This window comes from Lissotriton vulgaris, chromosome 2_1 (assembly GCF_964263255.1).
Source record: "Lissotriton vulgaris chromosome 2_1, aLisVul1.2, whole genome shotgun sequence".
NCBI classification, from domain to species: domain Eukaryota; kingdom Metazoa; phylum Chordata; class Amphibia; order Caudata; family Salamandridae; genus Lissotriton; species Lissotriton vulgaris.
The window spans coordinates 362,485,214-362,506,060 of record NC_141687.1 but is presented as its reverse complement, the minus strand read 5'-3'; the positions used below and the strand labels follow the sequence as shown (position 1 = coordinate 362,506,060).

The 20,847-nt window shown below is 40.0% G+C and overlaps 1 protein-coding gene across 1 annotated transcript in view; it reads right to left on the bottom strand.

Annotated features, from left to right (window-relative positions):
* Nucleotides 1-20,847, bottom strand: part of UNC119 (unc-119 lipid binding chaperone) — a 406,449-nt gene that overhangs the window by 137,286 nt on the left and 248,316 nt on the right. The window contains exons 3-4 of the mRNA XM_086955162.1: nt 19,426-19,528; nt 2,702-2,874 (exon numbers count right to left, since the gene is read on the bottom strand). Coding sequence (XP_086811288.1) covers nt 2,702-2,874; nt 19,426-19,528 — 276 coding nt within the window. The remainder of the gene's footprint in view (nt 1-2,701; nt 2,875-19,425; nt 19,529-20,847) is intronic.

Sequence of the window (20,847 nt, the reverse complement as noted above, 5' to 3'; positions counted from 1 at the left end):
GGCGGTCAAGGCCCCTTCCTGTGTAGGAGGGGTTACAGCCCCCTCCTGGGGAATTTCCCAGGGCCAGTGACGTCTGCGACGGCAGATGTGGTAAGTTGTGCGGGGTTTGGGGGGGGGTCTACGCTACCTTCTAGATACCTCACACGAGTCCTCGAACGACCTTTAAGTGGCGTCGAGTTTTATTGGTGCCCCCGTCAAGTCAAAGGGAAATTGGTAGTTGCACTTGAGGTACGCCTCAGTGCTGTCGCCCCTCACCAGTGGGGGGGGTATTTCTGGTTAGGGATCTTGACACCGGTTACGACCTTGCCGTTGGCCCTTAAACGTTAGGATGTACAATTTCATAATTTCAAGTAAATGAATGTTTGTAGGATGTTAGTTCGGCTAGGAGAACCTCTGTATTAGAGAATCTGTTAAGGTTAGCCAAACATCGCAATGTGGTAATGAAATTGTACATTAATATGAAACCGTTTAATGTTTTAATTTTGTTTTAATAAATACGGCCGGGAGGGTCACTCCCTCCCTCTTCCAAAAACTTCAAGAACTGTTTCCGGTTTCCCTCCTTTGGGGATTGTGTTGAGAGGGGGTGGCGGGTATCTCAGCCATATGACCTTTGACCGGTCCAAATGGACATTTTTGTTGATTGGGAGGAGGCCCTGATGCATCCTTGGCAGGTGGCCATAAGGGCTTGGTTCAGTCTAATCAAGTTAAATATCCTACAAAGGGTGTATCTAGAACAGGTTAAGTTGCATAAATTGGGACAAATATCCTTGCCCAATGTAGCTAAGGGATTTTTCTATCAGACTATCTGGGGGTGTCGGGAGATTCAGGGAACTTGCTGCAGTGAGTGGCAAGAAGGTAATGCATAGTCCCCATTATGTACTCCTGGGTATCCCTGGAGTGTTAACCTGCCTAGAAAAAAGCTGCTGTTCTGCATGCTGGGGCTGATTGTGGCAAAGAGAAACATCGCACAGGATTCTGGGTCACCTACACTGCCCATAAAAGCCCAGTGGATTGCTGGAATGGATGTATGTATGGGGGCGGAAACGATCATTCAGGAAGCTAGGGGGCGCAGATGAAAATTTGATTGGGTTTTGGTTATCTGGAGGAGTTACCATGGCCTTACATTGCACACCCCTCAGAGCTCTGTTCAGGGGGACTCCACAATGGAGTTCCAGTCGCCTCTAATGACTCATCTCTGGGGTCTACTGGGAAATTGTAGATTGTGGTGGGTGGGAGGGTCCCTCTTGGTGTTGCCGGAAAGTCCTGGGTGCCTGAGCTGACTCTCTGGGCCCACTGCATTATGTTTGCTCTTGAGATGTATGGTATCCTGCCAATGTTGTACTCCTGTTTATGAATCACACTGTTTGTTAAATGACTCAAAATGTTAATAAAAACATATTCAACAAAAAAAAAGTTTGAGCTTGAAGTATTACCCTAGTGTAAACCCTTTGAGATATGTGAAAATTCAACCCCAATTCGATGTGCACACAAGTGTGTATATAAAGAGCCTGCACTGCTTTTAGAAGAGAGGCCCTTAATTTTCATCACAGAAGTTGTCTATCAACCCCATGCTTCTCCTTGCTTTAAAGTTGCAGTACAGAATCTTTAGCTTCTGAAAGTTGCTACTAACATTTGACAGTCATGTGTCAAGCTTTCCTTTTAAAATGATTGTTCTTTTGCAGATCCACTGGTCCAATTCCACTTGCGAACTATTTTTAATCTCACAAGGCCTAATTTTAATAGAAAAAAATGACATTGTCATTATTGTCTTTCAAAAGAAATGCATGTGTATGTGTGATATATAAAGTAGTTTTTATACAACCACTATCTCTATTGAAATTCACTTTAGAATTCTGCATAAAGCGAAATGGTTTAATATTTTGCATGTTAATGCAGACAACATGATGGAGAACTCAAATTATAAGTGCATTCATCAAGCACACTTCCAACATCCACTTCTAAGATTTCAACAAGCAACGCTACCAGATCAAGGACCTGGACTATTGATCTTTTTGAAGGACTATGATGTGGAGCCACCATAACAATCTGGGTATTGCTGGGAAGATTTAGTTATATTATGAACATTTTAAGTGTCTTGGATAGGTTCCTATGGAGGTGATGTTCAGTTTATTTGATAAGCTAGCTCATCAAGAAAAGCATCCAATATCTCACACCGTGGCACTAGATTTGTAGTATTTCTAGTCATGTTAACATTATGGTGAGAAGAGCTGGGGATAGTGTTCTCCTCATCCACTGGCAAAGTCCTAACTATTTTGTGAAAGCAAGAAGCAATGTAGGAAGAGGTTTTAGAGCTCTACCAGTGTTAACTGTCCTATGATAAACACTAAAACCACCAGTCTAATGAAACTGACGTTGGTTAAAAGCACCAGAGTTATTTGTGAGGACCCCAAAGAATAAAAGGATACAACTGAGGCAGTGAATAATTCTTTTCTCAAAGTGGATCACCCTAGATCATCTCTGAGCAAACTATAAATAACTGAGATGTATTCAAACCCAGATACATTTATGATTTTTATCAGCATCTGAAAGGTTAACAGATTCAGACCGAAAGGTACCAAAGATTAAACTTAAAAGTTCAATTAAAATCGGTTTATCCCCCCCAAAAGAAAGTCCTATATATAAAGAAAAAACACCGTAAAGACAAATGGTACATAATTTTCTTGAAGTATCAAATACTCACTAAGATCCTCCGATAGCTGTGGAAACTCATAGATATGCTCACACGTATTTTTACTGCTCGGAATGCAAAAGCCAAATTCAAAGTCGAAGCTCTTCAGAAGCTTCTCCCGGAAGTAATGCCGTTCGATCATACGAAAGTTGTTGATTGGTTTGTCCCCTACTGTGAACTCGACTCTGCAGAGAAAGGAGTATAATAAAAAGAAAAAAGGTAAATTCACAGCACTCAATATTGAGCTGTGCCCCTTCCCAAAAGTGCAAGAAAATTTCATAGAACTTCTTGGACAAGTGAAGAGCACTCGTTGTACAACTTGCTTTTCCCAGGATAATTGTTACTCAATTTCCAAATAGAAATACTGCTTGGGTATTCCCAATGCCAATCTGGGTACTCATAGCCTGCAATACCACTAAAAATAAAAATGCTCTAATGTACAATTGAGGCTTGCATTTACTGTAAAACTGAAAAAATATGGATGAGATTATTGGTAATCTCAAATGGGACCACGATATCTATTTTTTCAATTATGTATGGGGATGACAGCAAGGAAGAAATTCTGTTGATCCTTATCCATTAAGAAAATGTTCTTGAGGACCAAAATGGGGATCCAATATGTCTGACACATTCTGGCGATATTGAAAGCAGCTCCTGCTCGATATCAAACCAATGCTTCCAATCAGGTTATCCTGGCCGAAGATTAGTCTTAAACTATGTTAATGACTTATATCTTTCTAAGTTAGAGTTTTGCATTCCACCTTCATGAATTGTATTGTAAAAAAATACTAGACTAACTCCGCTGGAGAATAATGAACCATATGAAGGATAGCATTTTGCCTTGTATGGTTTTAAGGCCAGCTGTGGAGAAGACTATGGTTAAAGTTTTTGTTACGCAAAGAAGTCATGGCATAGCATTTACCTTGTATATCATGAACCCTCTAAATTGTCCCACGTAAACAAATATTTATATATAACTTTCAACAGACCCAGAATATTACTGCTGTATTAGCCTTTCCAATGTGCATGGAGGTTTACACCTAAAATTGGAGCACAGTGTCTTTAACAGAGGCAAATCTATTCTGCACTAGTAAGTATCAGATGTCCCTTCAAATATTCAGATACTTTTGTTTTTCTACTTTATCAACAAGAGCTTGGCAATAGTGTGGAGTCTGTCGAAAACATAGAATATTATCAGTTTATAAGGCAGTTTTATAATAACCCAAAGAGGTTTGAACTCCCTTGATGCCCACATTAGTATTTAATTGTTGTTCTAAGAGCTCCATTTTAAGGATAAATAACAAGGGAGAGACATACATCCCTATCTAGCCCCTCGAATTCTATGACCTAGATTATTCAAATTTGCATTTCTGGGTCACACTTGCTTGTTGCAAGGTCTTTAGAATGATATGCAATATGCCTACTATGCATCTAGTGAGAGAAGGATCATTAGAGAGCCTTCACAAGGAACTTGGCCAGCTACATGAGGAACAAGTCAAATATCACCAGTTTATCCTCCTTTAATAGGGCAGGATTGCTTTGGGTATATCAAAGTCAGTGGGCATTTTCTTAGTGGTTACAGCAAATGGGCAATCAACATTTTACTGAAAACTACCTTCCTTAATGTTTTCTGTAAAATAATGAGCCAGGTCTTCCTTAACATGAATTCTCAACATCACGAGTCAAAATGCAGCCTAACTTATTTTCCAAAGTTATTTGGGATGATCTTTCTGTGGAAAACACCCATAAATGCTGTAATTGGTTAGTGAGACCCGCTCTGCACTGAGCATGCAAAATATTGCTAATAATCTATGCAAGTGTGTATCTTATGTTTGCTGGAATAAAAGGTATATCCCCTATAACTGGAATGACAAGACATCCAAATATCCTTCAGAATTATGTCACATAAACCTCATCTAAACCTTTCAGTAAGGATGGAGGACTAGAATGACACAAAATTGAGAAGATCTAGATCCCGATGTTGCCTCTGGTCTCGTATCTATGAATCACTTCTAGCACAGACAACCACAAGTGGCATAAGAGGGCTATTGATATGTTGCCCTTCTTTGTTAAGGCTGTAAATGGAAACCACAGTGGCTATTTCATTTCTAGTTATGCAAACACTTTCATGGTACGAATTTCAACAATTACATTTCGACAATTTGATTAGTAGGGCACAGACACCGTCAGCTTCCCACCATTCAAGAGTAGAAGAAAGCTAATACTGTATTGTGTTACAAAAGAATTAGCAGAACAAACTTTGGACAAAGAAATTAGTTTTGTTCTCAAACAAGAAAAAACCGACTTGCCAATCCAGATTCCTTTCAGGAATTATGTGAACCTAGTGACTATCAAAAGTAACGCATTAGCTAGACTGTTCATTCAATACATTTGCTGCACAAGTAATCGAACTGACAAACAGCTGTTTGCATGCAACCTTAACCGGAAAAAAAGAGATTACAATTTGCTAACAGATGTAACATTTTGCTAGTTAGGGCGTCCAGTTCAAGTTTCATTGCATGTACCTGAGAGGTGATCAAAGAGTAATGAAAAACTATCCTTTGACAAATGCCTACATTTTCAAAACAATGTCCTCCAAGGAAATCAACCCATTAATAAAGATTTATTAAGAGCAAAAAAAGCTATTTTACTAAATGAGCATTTCACTAAAGTAACTTCCTCCCATTGTAACCCTACCCCGTAGTCACTGCTTTACATTCTTGGAGTTAACCAAAGGCAAGTTACTTTATGTGATGTGCGATTCACCAATTGTCTTTAATTACAAGCAAACCTGCCTGATAAGCAGCCTCATCTTATGAATGATGCCCAAGGCTGGGGACCTTGCAACTGCTGTACCTACAAGAGGTCTTGTCAAACCAGCGCAATGATAACCTATAAAGTGTACATCATTTCAGCCATGTAGGACATATCCTTGGGAATAAAAAAGTAATACTCCATGTAACCAGAATGGTCCTCTATAAATACGTCATCCACGGATGCCCTTGCTTGTTCTGAACAAGTAACTTCAATAGAGTGCCAGCAAGGGATTTTCCTTGAAGATGTTTATCACAGATGATAGACTGTTAATTCAATACCTATGTTTGTCTGTTCCAACCCAATTGGTGTCTGAAAAATTTATCTTAAATCTAACTATGTAGACAATGAAGACATGAGAAGGAAGAAAAACCAAAGGGGATGATGGACGGACCGTTGACAATACAAACACTCACCCCCAGTTAACTGATCTGGGTTTAATCCATCACCGTTCTTTAGCTCACTCCGCCACCCCAGTTCAGACATGGCCATATGCAATTCAGTCTGACCCTGTGCCTCATGGAAACAGTCCAGCCCGACCTGCCAAGCCAGGTCTTCCCTGGACCGGAATCAAGCTTCCCAGGACCGGTTTCTGGGATTACAGCCGTCTTCAGCCGAGCTTGCTTGAATCCAGTGGCAAAGTGAGCAAGGGACTCACGTCTGAGCATACCCTGCCAACTTAGGGCGAACAAAGAAAAACCAAAGGGGATGATGGACGGAGCGTTGACAATACAAACACTCGTCCCCAGTCAACTGATCTGGGTTTAATCCATCACAGTTCTTTAGCTCACTCCACCAACCCAATTGGTGTCTGAAAAATTTATCTTAAATCTAACTATGTAGACAATGAAGACATGAGAAGGAAGCACAGGGGAACATTTTCATATCAGAAATATTTCTTTTATATATATTTTGAGCAAAAATTCATAGGGTACATGTTAACAATGAAAATTTATCATAATGCTTTCAAATGAACAAGAAAATGGAAACTGATTCCTACAATTCATTTAGTAAAAAGTCCAAACCAGTGTACCGTATTTTCCGGCGTATAAGACGACTTTTGAACCCCTGAAAATGTTTTTGAAAGTCGGGGGTCGTCTTATACGCCGGATACAAAATTAGACCCTTTGTTTTCATGGATTTTTCGACAGCGCTTGCGACCCAGCGGGAGCGTGGGGGGGCTCTAAACTGCCGTCCGACACAAACGGGTAAAGTCCGCGCTATATAAAATCGCATGCCTGCAGCCAGGGATACCGAGCAGCTTTGCACCATTTCCCGCCCACGCTTGCGACCCAGCGGGAGCGTGGGGGGGCTCTAAACTGCCGTCCGACACAAACGGGTAAAGTCCGCGCTATATAAAATCGCATGCCTGCAGCCAGGGATACCGAGCAGCTTCCACCGTGGAGACACAAACGGGTAAAGTCCGCGCTATATAAAATCGCATGCCTGCAGCCAGGGATACCGAGCAGCTTCCACCGTGGAGCGGAACGTTTATTACATAAACCCAACGTTAAGTTACATGGATCAAGTGCCTAGACTGACCTGCACACGCGCCTCCACATCCCCAGGCAGATGGATGAGGCAGCAGGAGGTCCTGAAATATAACAGGCAGCTCTGAAGATGGCGGCCCCCACTGTGTTCCACATGTGCTGATCTCTCTCTCCTTCCAGAAATCTCATGCTCGTCGGAAGGAGGGGAGTGTCAGTACCACGTGATCTCCTCAGTCCATGGAGATAGAAAGTTGGACTGCGCTGGAAGTGGGGGTCGTCTTATACGGCGAGTATAGCATGAAACCTAAAGTTGATCAAGCAAAGTGGGGGGTCGTCTTATACGCCGGGTCGTCTTATACGCCGGAAAATACGGTAAATGAAAAACAAATGACTTATTTTTCTAAAATAAAGATCACTTGTGTAGTAAAGGGGAAGTAATGGACTTAGTCGTCGACGTTTTGGTCTTATATGGTACAACTCTTTCAGACCATCCTCAGGACAAATACATTTCGTTTGTAGCTGTGACCCCTTTCTTGGATTTATCCTTTTGTGACTTCAGGATGAATAAGGTATTAAAAGACTGGTAGCAATGGTCTTGATGATCTGAATGATCAATGTTTCACGAGTCAGTAGATGCTCAAAGTTATTCTTTTTCTCACAAGCAGTCGTATTTCTTAATTCAATAAGATCATTGACCTTCGTTATTTTGGCCAATTTGTGAAAAAGTAGTGCACACACCGACGTAGAGATGCTAGGATCTTCCCAATGGGGACGCGCTAATCTGGCCGAGTCACGTGGGATGCCTGATTTCACGTGACTCGGCCTGATTTGCGTGAAGGAGTGAAGGCCACCATGAACTATACATTCTTGTGATTGTACCAGTGTTAGTTGAAGTATCCTTCCTGCGTGTACCAGTGTTAGTTAAAGTATCCTTCCTGCGTGCGATGTGACAGGAAGGAGGAAAATAGAATGAAACATTTTTCCTAGTAAATGTTGCTAAAACATAAATGTATTAATCATTAACGCTTCATTTGTTAAAACCGGTATGGGTTGAAATTTCCAATGAGAACAGAATGATGAGACCCTCCTGTCACATATGGTAACCAATCACAGTGCGAGTTTTTCTGAATATGGAACATTTTATTGTAGTCTGCCAAGAATTAGAGTATAAATAATGACCTCTTTGGAGGTGTGGTTGGCTCTTAGGCTTTGGGGGGCGTGTGAGCTCTTGAGAGGGAGCAGATTAGATCAGACATCATATCGGTTAGGTACGAGAAACGTCGCGGAAGGAGATTGCTGCAGCCTGGGAGGAAATTGCGTCCGAGGAGAGGTGGGGGGTTTCTTGCTCATATTTTTTTCAGAGAAGTCCTTGCACGTTATATTTTTGGCAAGGCTGATCACATTCCTCTGTGGACTTGTGAAGGGCGGGCTGTCTTAATCCTAAATCACAGACGAGGGCAGAGAGAGCAATAGATAGAAAGTGTTTTTTAGATTTCGATGCTAAAACTCTAAATTTATGCTTTGACTAATTAACTGGTTCTTGAAAGATTAATTTGTGTTATCCATTTATTTTTCTTTATGGGAGATTTTGAAAATTATTAAATATTGATTAGCCCTGCATGATTTATTCTTGAATTATATTTCCTGAACTCTTTAAAGAACTCTGACATTTGATGTCGTATTCCTTTCTGGAATGCTTTGTATCTAACATATAATATGTTCTGTATTTAATTCTATTTTTCCTGTTTTCAAAATTCTGTAACCCGATTGATATTTGACTAATGAATAAAGGGTCAGAGAAAAATGTAATTTTGACTAGAAAATAAAACCCTTTAAAATACTCAACAACTCTCTTTATTGGCTTAAATAGTAAATGCATTTTTGATTTTCATGTTTATGTAAAGTCTCCTGAAGGCAATACATGGTGTCAAGGGCCAAACCCCTTTTCAGCTGTAAAATAGAGGTAGAGGAGGTTTTGCATTGAGAAATTACCGCTGAATCAGATTCTGGTAGCCAGAGGATGATAATAATTGATTAGTTTCGTGATTAAGGATTATTGATATCACCATCAACTATTCAACCAATGGCTCATTGAGCTTAGGAGGGAAGTAAAATAATTGCCCAAGTTAGATAAATGTCCAAGTCCTGATTCCTGATTCCAATGCTCAGAACCTGAAGACTGGCAAAGCAGTACTGGAAGGTGATGCAAGAAGGTGATTGCTGGAGTGATGTGAGTATCAATAGGGTTGTGAAATGTTGTTAATGTGCTAGGATGTATTTTTGAAGTGTTGAAAATAGTAAGGGTTTTGAATGTTGGTGAAATTTTGCTCATTTTAAATTGATGGGTGTTATTGATTATATTGGTAACATCATAGGACAGAATTTTTTGATTATTTATTATATGTTCTTAACATGAAAAGTTAGTCTTGTTTTATGTTGTCCAGAATTCCCAGGGAAAAGAATAGCGGGTGGCAAATGGAAGCCACACTGCAGTGAGGTTACTCGTCTGTTGGAATAACACTGAGAAGCTAGGTAGGGCTGGCAGTGTTAAATTGGGGACTATTTTCTGTGTAAAAGTGAGAGTGATTGATGGCAAAGAGTTCGCTGGTGAAACTTTGTTATATCACCTAGAAAGGGTAACACTGAAGGAGTAGTAGGCTCTTCTGAGCTTGAGTGAAGGGTAAGCAGAAGAGATTTACTTGTAATGTTTGAAGAGTATACAGAAGTTCTTACTGTGCGAAGAGTAAGTGGAATGTGTTACTGGCAGTGAAAATAAATCTATCCTTTATTTAGTGGAACAGAGTAGCGAATGTTTTTATGTAGTTAATAACAGAATTTTGATTAAGAACTCAGAAAAATATTGCAGTAAGATTTTGTGGAGGGTCAGTGGTAAGAGTAAAACAGACTGAAATTGAAACTGACAGCATTGGAGAAAAGAAATTGCATTAAACTATTGCAAAAATGAAATTTTTTGAAGGTTTAAAGAAACTGTTGGAAGGTAAGGTAAAAAATGTGTTTTTAATTGGTGATGCTCCCGAAGGAACACCTGTGCATTTTATGTCTACCAATTTGGGACAACATTCATGTATGTGGGTTCTCCAATGGTGCAAGATTACTGAAAAAGAAGGTCCTTTGAGGTTTCCAAAATATGGTACTTTTGAATTGCAAATCATTGACAAATTAAGGGAAGTGTTATGTGAAATAAAGACACCATCTAGAGCTGTACAATTTGAGGCCTTAAGCATGTGGGAAAAGACAGCAAGAGACAAAGCAGGTGAGGACAAAAAGTTAAAGCACCAGATGCAGGAAAAGGGAATTAATGATAAAAAGCTTCAAATAAATATTGATTCAGGTGATGAAATGATGTATGCATTGTTAACTGAGTGTCCACCACTTCATGTGGTTCCCATTAAAAATAGTGTTCCAGTAAGTACTACAGTGGCTACTGCTTCTGTTGAACAAAGAGAAACAGACTGAGAGAACTGTGCAGGCATTACAGATTGACCCACTATCTGTTGACTCAGCACCGACAGTGATCCCTCCAGGTGTTACTGCTTCAAATATGACTGATTCAGTCCAAGAATTACAAACTGCAGATGCACAGATAATACCCAGAAAAATGATGACCGTCCCAATTAATATTGTTTCTACTCAAAATGTCCCTGGTGTGCTACGACGCCTGGTTACAGCGGAGCAGGTATTCTTACTGAGTGTACAGTGTGGTGATGTGATGTGATGTGATAGTGACGTTAAAAACTGTACAGAGGTCCCATTACCAACAAGGTTTTTTTTAATGTTTGGGCCACTGGCACTAGTAAAAGCAAGGCTGTGGATGTTTGTGGAGAGGTAATTAGGAGCTCCTACAACCAGGAATCGGTCTACATGTTTGAGCACGGCATTGATTAAATACAGACTTTCCTCAGGACCTTATAGTGTGTGTGATGAGAGATCTAAACTAGGTTTACGTGTTTAGAGCAGAAATGTGTTACATGCACTAAGGAGTAGTATATGTAAGAGTGGAGTTCCCTCTTATGTTTTCCGTTTACAGGAATACCCTAACAAAACACAAACAAAATATACAGACAAATATGCAAATATTTGCAATTTTAGGCAGGATTACTATAAATCACGTACATGTGGTGACAAGCATGGACACGGAAAAAACGGCTGCGTAAATTGCCGAAGTGGAGGCAAAACGTGGTATTACCGAGTTATGCACTAACGTGTAAAACAAGGTGCATGATGGTGAATGGTATGCGGAGATACTTACACTAACGATTAGCAGGATGAGATTCTGGCAGGGGTTCAGGCTGTTTCGAAAAAACCTGGGAAGAAAAACGGAAAAGCGGGCGGCATGATTGCCGTCGTGATGCGCTGAAAATGAAAGGCTTACCCTCTGGCTTGCAGAAGAGCGGTGTCAACTTACTACATCGCAGCTCAGGACCCTTGTGAAGACCTATTTGTCTGCTTCGGATCTCCATAGATGGAGGCCTCGGTCTGCGGGGCTCTTATGTATCCCTGTGGCGGGAGCAGGTGTGCTCAGTTGACGTTGCAGTCTGTTGATGGGACGGACATAGGCAACAGACTACAGGGCCCTAGGAGTGGCCAGGTTTGATGACGTGCTGCGCGTGCGTCGGTAGTCATGGTTACCGGGTAAACTATCCGGATCGGTGTAATTACTCGGCAGTGACACAGGAAGGGTAGAATCCGATCACGGGAATTAGCTACATCTGGTTAAGACGGAGACTAGGATGTGAAGGCACTAGATCTGTTGGTTTTCTTTATTTAGTGCGGCTAGAAGTAACGTTTACAATTGGGGGTTGGGGGGACAGTGAACACGCAGTGTTCGGTGCAAGTCTCTGTCAAATGTCTATAGTCAATGCAACAATGAGGGGGCCATGTATTAGTAGTGCGGGGTTACAACATGTCCGGTTTAGGGCTGGTCATAAAGTTATAAAAAATAAAGGAAGATAAGGGCCCCTAGTTGGGGGGAGGGACATGTGGGCACAAGACACGTGGTGTGCGTGTGCGGTGTTTTTTAATCGTCTGTGGGGTACATATCTACTGGCTCATTTATTCTCTGTATGGAAATAACCATGGGTGTTGGTGACTCCAGTTTTGTAGTGCACAGTGCGGAAGGTTATAGATTAGGAGTTGAGGCTGTGCCACGGAATTGAATCATTGAATGCATGGAGATGGGTGTACAGGCGATAGATCCACCGCTGTTCCTTATGGAGTAGGAATTTTTCATTGTTAGTGTTGTTGTGATCAAAGTGTTCGAAAACTGTCCAGGACATGTGATTCGTGGTGTGACCAAGTTGTAGATAATGGTCTGTCAGGCGACTGATATTTTTCTTGCACCGGATTGTGCTGCGATGTTCAACTATCCTGGTCCGGATTTTGCATGTTGTCATACCTACATATCGTAGGCCACATGGACATTCAATGAGGTAAACAGGGTTGATGGAGTTACACTTAGTGCTTTGTTGAGTACTATTTCCAAAAGAGGAAATGGTACTTAAACGCCTTTCGTTCGTTCTCACAACCAGATTGGATACATTTAAACTTAATTTGGAATTAGCAGAGATTTTTCAGAAAAACACACTGCAAACTCAGTAAGAATACCTGCTCCGCTGTAACCAGGCATCGTAGCACACCAGGGACACACTCTGTGTCACTAGGTGGGCGAGATGATAAAGCATGTCACCAACTAGGAGCGTGGGTGAGGGAGGGCTTCATGAAAAGGAAAAGTTATTTTCTTTTCTCAGCTTAAAACATACAGCTCATTCAGGATTACATATCACCAGACTAGTTCTTCTTGATGATCTATAAGAAAAAGAAACCACCAGACTTTGTTAGGGAAAATAATAAACAAAATGAGGGAGAAGCTTTTGCTTACTCATTGAGAGAAAAGGTGGGAGAAGTGCATGTGCATGGGCTACAGAATAAAAGTGAACTTGCAGCATTTCTGAACACATTCCCACAATTGAGAGACAAATTTATGCTGTGGTATACACAAATCGATGGATTTGTTGACATTTTAAGAGTTGTGCATTACTTTGGAAATGTTCTTTGACATTGCCATGCTGTCTAAATTGTGGTTTGAATCTAAAGTTGTTGTGCAAAGGCCAGGTGAGGAGACAATGAAAAGGGTTTGCATGAATGCACCATCATTTTCTGTTATGGAGAATAACATAGCAGTGATTACTTTCCTGAAGGGCAGATTTCCAGCAAAGGATGTTGTTTGGGTACAGAGTAAAAAAAACACAGGATGGAAGTAAAGGTGTTTTGGTCTGTGCAAATTCAGGTATGGATGTTGTACTGCTGGGAAAGGTGTCTGTTTGCCATCTTTATAACAGATTTGAGCATTGGAAGAAGAAATTTAAATGTAAACATGATACACAAAAAACGAAGAAATCCAGATGTAAAATATGCCAGATAAGCAAATGCAAATGTCAGTTCAGAAACAGGTACCAATGGCAGGAATTTGCCAAGCACAGATGGTCCCACAAAATATGGAAAATGATCAAATTAATTTAACTAATTTGTCCAGAACAAATGTGAATTATTTCCAGAGACAAAATCAGAACCCAGTTCAACAGGTTGCTGTGTTTAAAAATGAGAGTTTTAACCCTCACAATTCTGAATTTACCAAGTCCATTGTGAAAGCAGTGGAAGATCCAGACTTAGTTAGAAGAGTGTTAAACAAAGAAATTACAAACCCAGTTTTAGAAGAATTTGCACCAAAAATAGGCCCATTTGAGGAAAATGGTCAAGTTGTTGTTTGTGACTCAGCAAAAACCACAGTTGATGGACAGAATGCAAAACAATGTCATAAATTCACCACAGTACAGAGATCTGGGCCTAAATCCATCGTTTGTGACTCAGGCCTAGCAGGAAAACAATTGTTTTGCAAATGAAACAGCACGCATAACTGAACACCAGATAATATTAATGTTCGGATTCCTGATGAGGATGTACATTTTAAAATGGCCCAACAAGAGAAAGCTGTAGCATTGTTTTCAGAAAAGACAGTTGAAAAATTACCTTCTGATTTGAAAGAAATAATAAACACAGAAATAAGAGAGTTCACAGAGAAGGATGTCAGATTAATGAACTGTGCAGAACATGTCTTAAATTTAGAACCAGATGACATGTTTTCAGGAACACCATCAATTGCAGAAATGTTACCTATAATTGGGGATAAACTGAGTAAAAGATTTTTGATGGAATTGATTGGAAGTTTGTTTAACTTTCTGATTACAGGTTCACAGAAAATAAATGAAAAGGAGCGATTAGTGCAGGATATTTAAAGCATAATTTTTGCATGTTGTCCTGTGGTACCGAATCCAGCCAATATATTTTTTCACATTCCATGTGCTGAAGAATGGCTTACTCTTATTGAATTTGCCAAGTTCATGTTACAGTGCCATTGCATGAGAATAGTTAGGAGTACTGTCAAAAAGAAGATGAATACCTGGGACACAACATTGGAAAGGAAGGTAGAAAGGTGTCACCAGAGAGTGGAAATAATTCACCAGATAAATCCACCTCAAATTTAGAAAGAAGTCAGGACATTTTTGGGAATGGTTAGCTGCTGTAGAGAGTGGTTACTAAACCTTTCCCTCGTGGCTAAGCCTTTACCGAGGTTGACAAACAAGGATGTGTCTGATCCGCTTCCATTCGACAACAATTGCACAAAAGCATTCCTAGAGTTGAAAGAGAAAAAAATGTTGCGCCCCAGCACTAGGAATGAAAGTTTATTTGAAAGAAAATGCACCAATTTGCAGTGAGAGGGAGGGTTGCGCTCTCACAGAAATGTCAGCAAATGAATTGGTTTGTGATAAAACTGAATAGGAGTGTCTAGAGGTCATGAAAATATGCATAAAGCTCAGATCAGACTTTAAGAATGAACGTCTGATTCAGCCCAACAATGTCCATTTATAGATGGCCATATTTGAAAGGTAACAATGACACATTAAAAGCAGCACATGCTGTGCTCCTTATACATTATGTGGTCAAAGCTTCATGGCCATCAGTAGTTACCTCAGCCCAAAATTCGAAATTGATTGCCCTGACCATACCATGCAGAATATTTGCTCAAATAGGAGTCACTGTTGTCATGGGAGAGAGAAATGCTAATTCAGTTGCACAAAATTGTGTTCCGTTAGCATATACATTCTTTGGAATCGTCACAGGTGAATTAAAGAGGCTCAAGAAAATGTTTCAGAAGCAGAACAAGAGGGTTGTAACAGAACTGTTTTTGAGAAAAGTGACAAAAGGAAAAGTGGCAAATGTGTTATTGCAAAAACTGATGCCCAGGTATAGATTGCCAGTTTGTCTGAAACCAGATCATAATGAGGTCTCAGTTATAATGAGAGAAGAACAACAAATTGGACAAAGAATGGATTGTAGCTATCTGCCTGAAGTTTTAAGCATGATAAAGCAACAAAAAGGCAGTACAGTTTCACTTTGCAAAAGACTGTTTCAGCATCACCAAAGTGGCTTGAAACTGCATATGCAAATGCACTTGTGGACAACACTGATGAGAACACTAGCCATTGCTGTGTAGGTCTGGTTGATGTAGAGAGTGCAGTTTCTCACCAGATTGCAGCTGCTAAACAAGATCTGCATAGTGGGTGGTGCAACAACTTTGATCTGAGAGATGCTGTGCTGAAACATCTGAATCTGATCAAAGTGAAAATAAGAGTTAAAGGCTTAAGTTGAAAAAGGGCCAAGAATTGATGGTGCTCTGTCTGAGTTTCTCAGCACCTAAATGGTCAAATGTGCATGGAAAAAGTACAGAATGCCACACTGTATTAGCCATACTGATGGCAAGGTGATGACAAAGAGAAAAGAAATGCTGAAACGGTCTTGTTGAATTCTCCTTGTATTATTTTAGTTACTTATTTTAGAGAAGACTAACAGTTCGAAGAAGCTAATTACAGAACTCTGCACTAAACATTCAAGCTTGGCTATATATGATCTGATTACAGAAATGACTCGTGTTTGCCTTAGAAATGGAAGTAAAATTGTTATATGCTCAGCTTTTGCAATAAAAATGTCACCTGAGAAATTGACACGCACATTTTGGTGCACGTGAAAACACATGGCTCATGAAAATATGAAATGAGGCCTAGTCAGTCTGAAATATTTGTGCTGAATGTGTTTTTGCAGTGTAGAGAAAAACTTCCATTTTCCCAGCTCATTTTCCTTGCAATTTAGATTCACTATTTCGGTCTTAAGAGATTTTGGCTTTGTTGCAGAACACATCTTATAATGTTTATTAATTTACCATGCAGCAAACACTACACGCGGGGCAACCACTTTTTGCATGAAAAGCCATCTAAAACAATAAAGCATGTTTCTATGAGTATGTATGAACTGTGTGCGCTTTGAAAATGTACACTAGTGCATGTATTATGCTATGTTGCACATTGCACATTTTTGCATGTTGTGCACAAATAATAGGAAAGGCTGCTTTAAACTAATAGCTTTGCTAGGTAATCACTTATACAGGGTATTAGTATGGGGGAGGTAAAACATAATGGGTTTTATTTTGTAAATTAATGTTATTTTTGTGTTTGTTTTTGGGCCTAAGATAAAATGGTTGCCTGTGAATCCAGCAAGGCTGTGAATTGTATTGAAAGAAGAGAGCACGCACAGATTATACCAGCTTGCCTAAAGACATGAAAGAGACAAGGCCACTGTGAACTGTACATTCTTGTTATCGTGCCAATGTACCAGTGTTAAAGTATCCTTCCTGCGTGCGATGTTATAGGAAAGAGGAAAATAGAATGTAACATTTTTCCTGGTAAATGTTGCTAAAACATATAAATGTATTAATCATCAACGCTTCTTTTGTTAAAACCGGTATGGTTTGGAATTTCCAATGAGAACAGAATGGTGAGACCCTCATGTCACATATGGTAACCAATCACAGTGCAAGTTTTTCTGAATATGAAACATTTTATTGTAGTCTTTAGGGGGGGGCGTGTGAGCTCTTGAGAGGGAACAGATTAGACCAGACATCATATGGGTTAGGTACGAGAAACGTCGCGGGAGGAGATTGCTGCAGCCCGGGAGGAGATTGCGTCCGAGGAGAGGTGGTGGGGGGGGGGGTTTCTTGCTAATATTTTTTTCAGAGAAGGCCTTGCACGTCATATTTGTGGCAAGGCAGATCACATTCCTCTGTGGACTTGTGAAGGGCGGGCTGTCTTACTCCTAAATCACAGACTAGGGCAGAGAGAGCAACAGATAAGGGTTTTTTAGATTTAGATGCTAAAACTCTAAATGTATGCTTTGACTAATTTACTAGTTTTTGAAAAGATTGGTCTTATGCATTTATTTCTCTTTATGGGAGATTTTGCAAATTATTAATTATTGATTAGCCTTGCATAATTCACTCTTGAATTATATTTCCGGAACTCTTTAAAGAACTGATATTTGAGGTCTTATTCCTTTCCTTTATGGAATGCTTTGTTTGCAACATATAATATGTTCTGTATTTAATTCTATTTTCCTGTTTTCAAAATTATGTAACCTGATTGATATTTGACTAATGAATAAAGGGTCAGAGAAAAATTTACTTTTTACTAGAAACTAAAACCCTTTAAAATACTGAACTCTCTTTATTGTCTTAAATATTAAATGCATTTTTGATTTTCATGCTAATGTAAAGTCTCCTGAAGGTAATACATGGTGTCAAGGGTCAAACACCTTTTCAGCGGTAAAATAGAGGTAGATGAGGTTTGGCATTGACAAATTACCGTGAAATTACCACTGCATAACAGGTCACTTTACAAAGTCCTCTATCTTCAGTCACAGAAAGAAAAATTAATATAGGAAGACAAACTGACTTTTGACCTCTGTCTTCAAAAGCCACAAATGTGACAAGATAAGATTTAAAGGCATCTTCATTGCTCTTTCACTTTGTGAGCAATAAAGATGCATTTAAATCTTTTTATCTGGTCACATTTGCTGGATTTCAGAGACAGAGGTCAAAAGTCAGTTTGTATTCCTATATTTATTTTCGTTATAGTCCTTAAAAATAGCTTGTCCTGATTAAATCTTGCTCGACAATGCGAGTGGATTTTTTGAGCCCTGGACATATACAACAAATTCAGCGTTGTACGTTATTTTCAGTTATATGGCGGGTTTGGCATCCCAAATGTCTCAAATGTATTCCTGTTCACGCCATATAAACATGCCTTACAGTGATCACATTTCCAGAACCCCAGATGTAGCCAATTCAACTTGTCATCATTTATGAACATCTATCTCGTTAAAATGTCACCTAGCAATCTTGCTTTCGATAGATTTGTGGATGTTGACCTATTTTAGTTTTGATGCATTTGTTCTTCGCGTTGGAGGACATGCCAATTCTGTGCGAACAAAGATCTTGTCAAATGATGCTCATCATTATATTCTAAAAAGAAACAAATCTGGGATTGATCCGGGCCAGTGTCTTTGTGCTTCAGGAGGCCCACTATTGCCATGCAGAATAGAATTGCAAGCAGTATCTCTGCAAAAGATATGCATGTTGTTGACATCATCCTTCACATCCAAAAGCACATCCAGAAATTCAATGCTAGTTTTACTCCATTTGGCCATTAATAGGATGTTATATTCATTGCAATTGAGTTGCTGGATGAATTCCCGCAGATGTCTCCTTTACATCCCATATTAAAAACAGGTCATCAATAAAGCGCACCCAAAGTAGAAGTTTATTAATGTGGTGGGCAAATGTATCTGACCATGCCACCTCCTTCTCCCACGATCCCATGTATAGATTAGCGTATGCGGGAACAAAGGAGGGGTCCATGGAAGTTTCCTTTCTCTGTAGATAAACCTTGTTGTCAGTGCTTAATTTGAGCCAGTGCTTTCCGGTGCTTAGCACCGGCGCTTTTTTTACCGGGCCGGGACTACAGGTTGTTTTCTCCAGTTGGTGGTGGTCCCGAACTGAAAATAAAATAAAAGATGTAACTCGTTGGATGATTCACCTGGTATGTTATGGCAGCATTTTACTTCCTAAAAGGGACGGGTAGGACTACTTTCTATGATTACATTAGGCGCATATCACCTTTACTACACTACTGGAATAATAGAGCGTTTCATCGAAAGTGCGGGATAGCTCGGCGTTAAGGCGTCGCTGCTTAAATATTTATGCAGTCTGTATGTCAAAGGCTCGAATGCTAATACGTCTGAATCTAGTTTCATTTTTCCAAATCCATAAACAATAAAAAGTGTTGCCCCTGGTTATAGTATCGCCTGAGGCCAAGTACAAAATGCATAAATAACTGGTGCACTGCAAGAATACAAGGACCAGCTCATAGAAACAACCCAGGCATTCTGAAGCGGCGGGCTTCTGAAGAAAATGTGAGCCCCGGCACCTATTCTTTTACAAATTAAGCACTGCTGCCATCTACTTACGTGGCTCCGACTTGGCGCAGCCGGAGGAATGCTGGGGTAAACTGATAGCGAACAAACCGCCCGGCGTTGGGGTCGACATCCTTCTTATCTCCTTGTTCACGTTCTGAAATGAGACAAGCCAACAAATGACAAAATCCTAACCTCCAGCTCGCCGTATACTAGAACTGTTCAAATCTAGCTCCAGAAGCAAAGCTTCCTAACAATGTACTTTACGATGGGTATATTTGAAGGACTTCCTACATTCCATCTGCACCTTCATACCGATTGCAGTTCACTCTGGCCTATTCCACAGAGTAACCAGAAGGGGAAGTCATTCATACAAACATATAGAGCAACAACGCACTTCGTTGGGTTAATTATTTATAAAAAATAAAAAAGTAGAAACATGCACATAGGGAAACCATACAGTGGTCAATCCATGACTCACGTAAATAAAAACTGCAGCCAGACGGTGTGACTAATAAAAGTAGGACATCTCTAAACATAGATGCCCTTACGATCCGAAATCATTTAGGAAGAAAGATCAACCAGTGGCAGGGCCCTCACCCATCTCAGCATCTTCCGATCAAGACATGTTGAAGCTCACTTTTTTGTGGTTCGGATTGCTAAACTATCTACACTCCCTCCATTACTAGGCAGTTAATAAACTCTAAGACTTAAAAATAGAACTCTTTACAGTCTAAAAGAAAGCCCGCACAGTCTCAATGCGGCACACTTGAATACCATATTTGTAGGAAGCAGCATGATCAATTGGATCGACACGGCATGTGGCCAGATCAAGGGCAATTCGATCATTTATCCGGACATTATGGAGAACTTATCACAAACTATGCATTTATTGAATAATAGATTGGTACAACAGGGATGAGTGGCATCAAATAGACCCCGAGAGCTATACATAACACAAGGTTAATATGTGGATATTCTAATTGCATACTGACCGTTCTCTACGACATGAGTGATGCAACATACAAAAACAGTTGGACACGGTTAAAAGTGTGGAAGTATCCTACATCTGTAGATACATAGCCATGGCAAACATCACACCACATTGGTTATGCTTTTTTTTTTATCTTCATCAATACAACACTTGCTTAGATCTTTTTTGTTTTTTGAATGACTCCGGTCAATGTTAAGCAATACAAAGCAATATATCACCCTTGATTATTTCAGACCATGCACCAGTATTTCTCCAAAGGCTTCCTAAGGGAATACATTTGCATAATAGCTTCATCCAGTGTGTTTCCAACTACACGTGGTGAACTGCAGATAATAGTGGGAAAACACTGTGCTGCAAAAAATGACGCTCTTGAATTCAGAAAGAAAAACGCTTGCACTTTTGGCTGTCATGACTAGGACTGGGCGGTAAATTACGTTCCGTTCGCGGAATTCGGGTAATTTCGCGTTCCATGGAGAACGTGA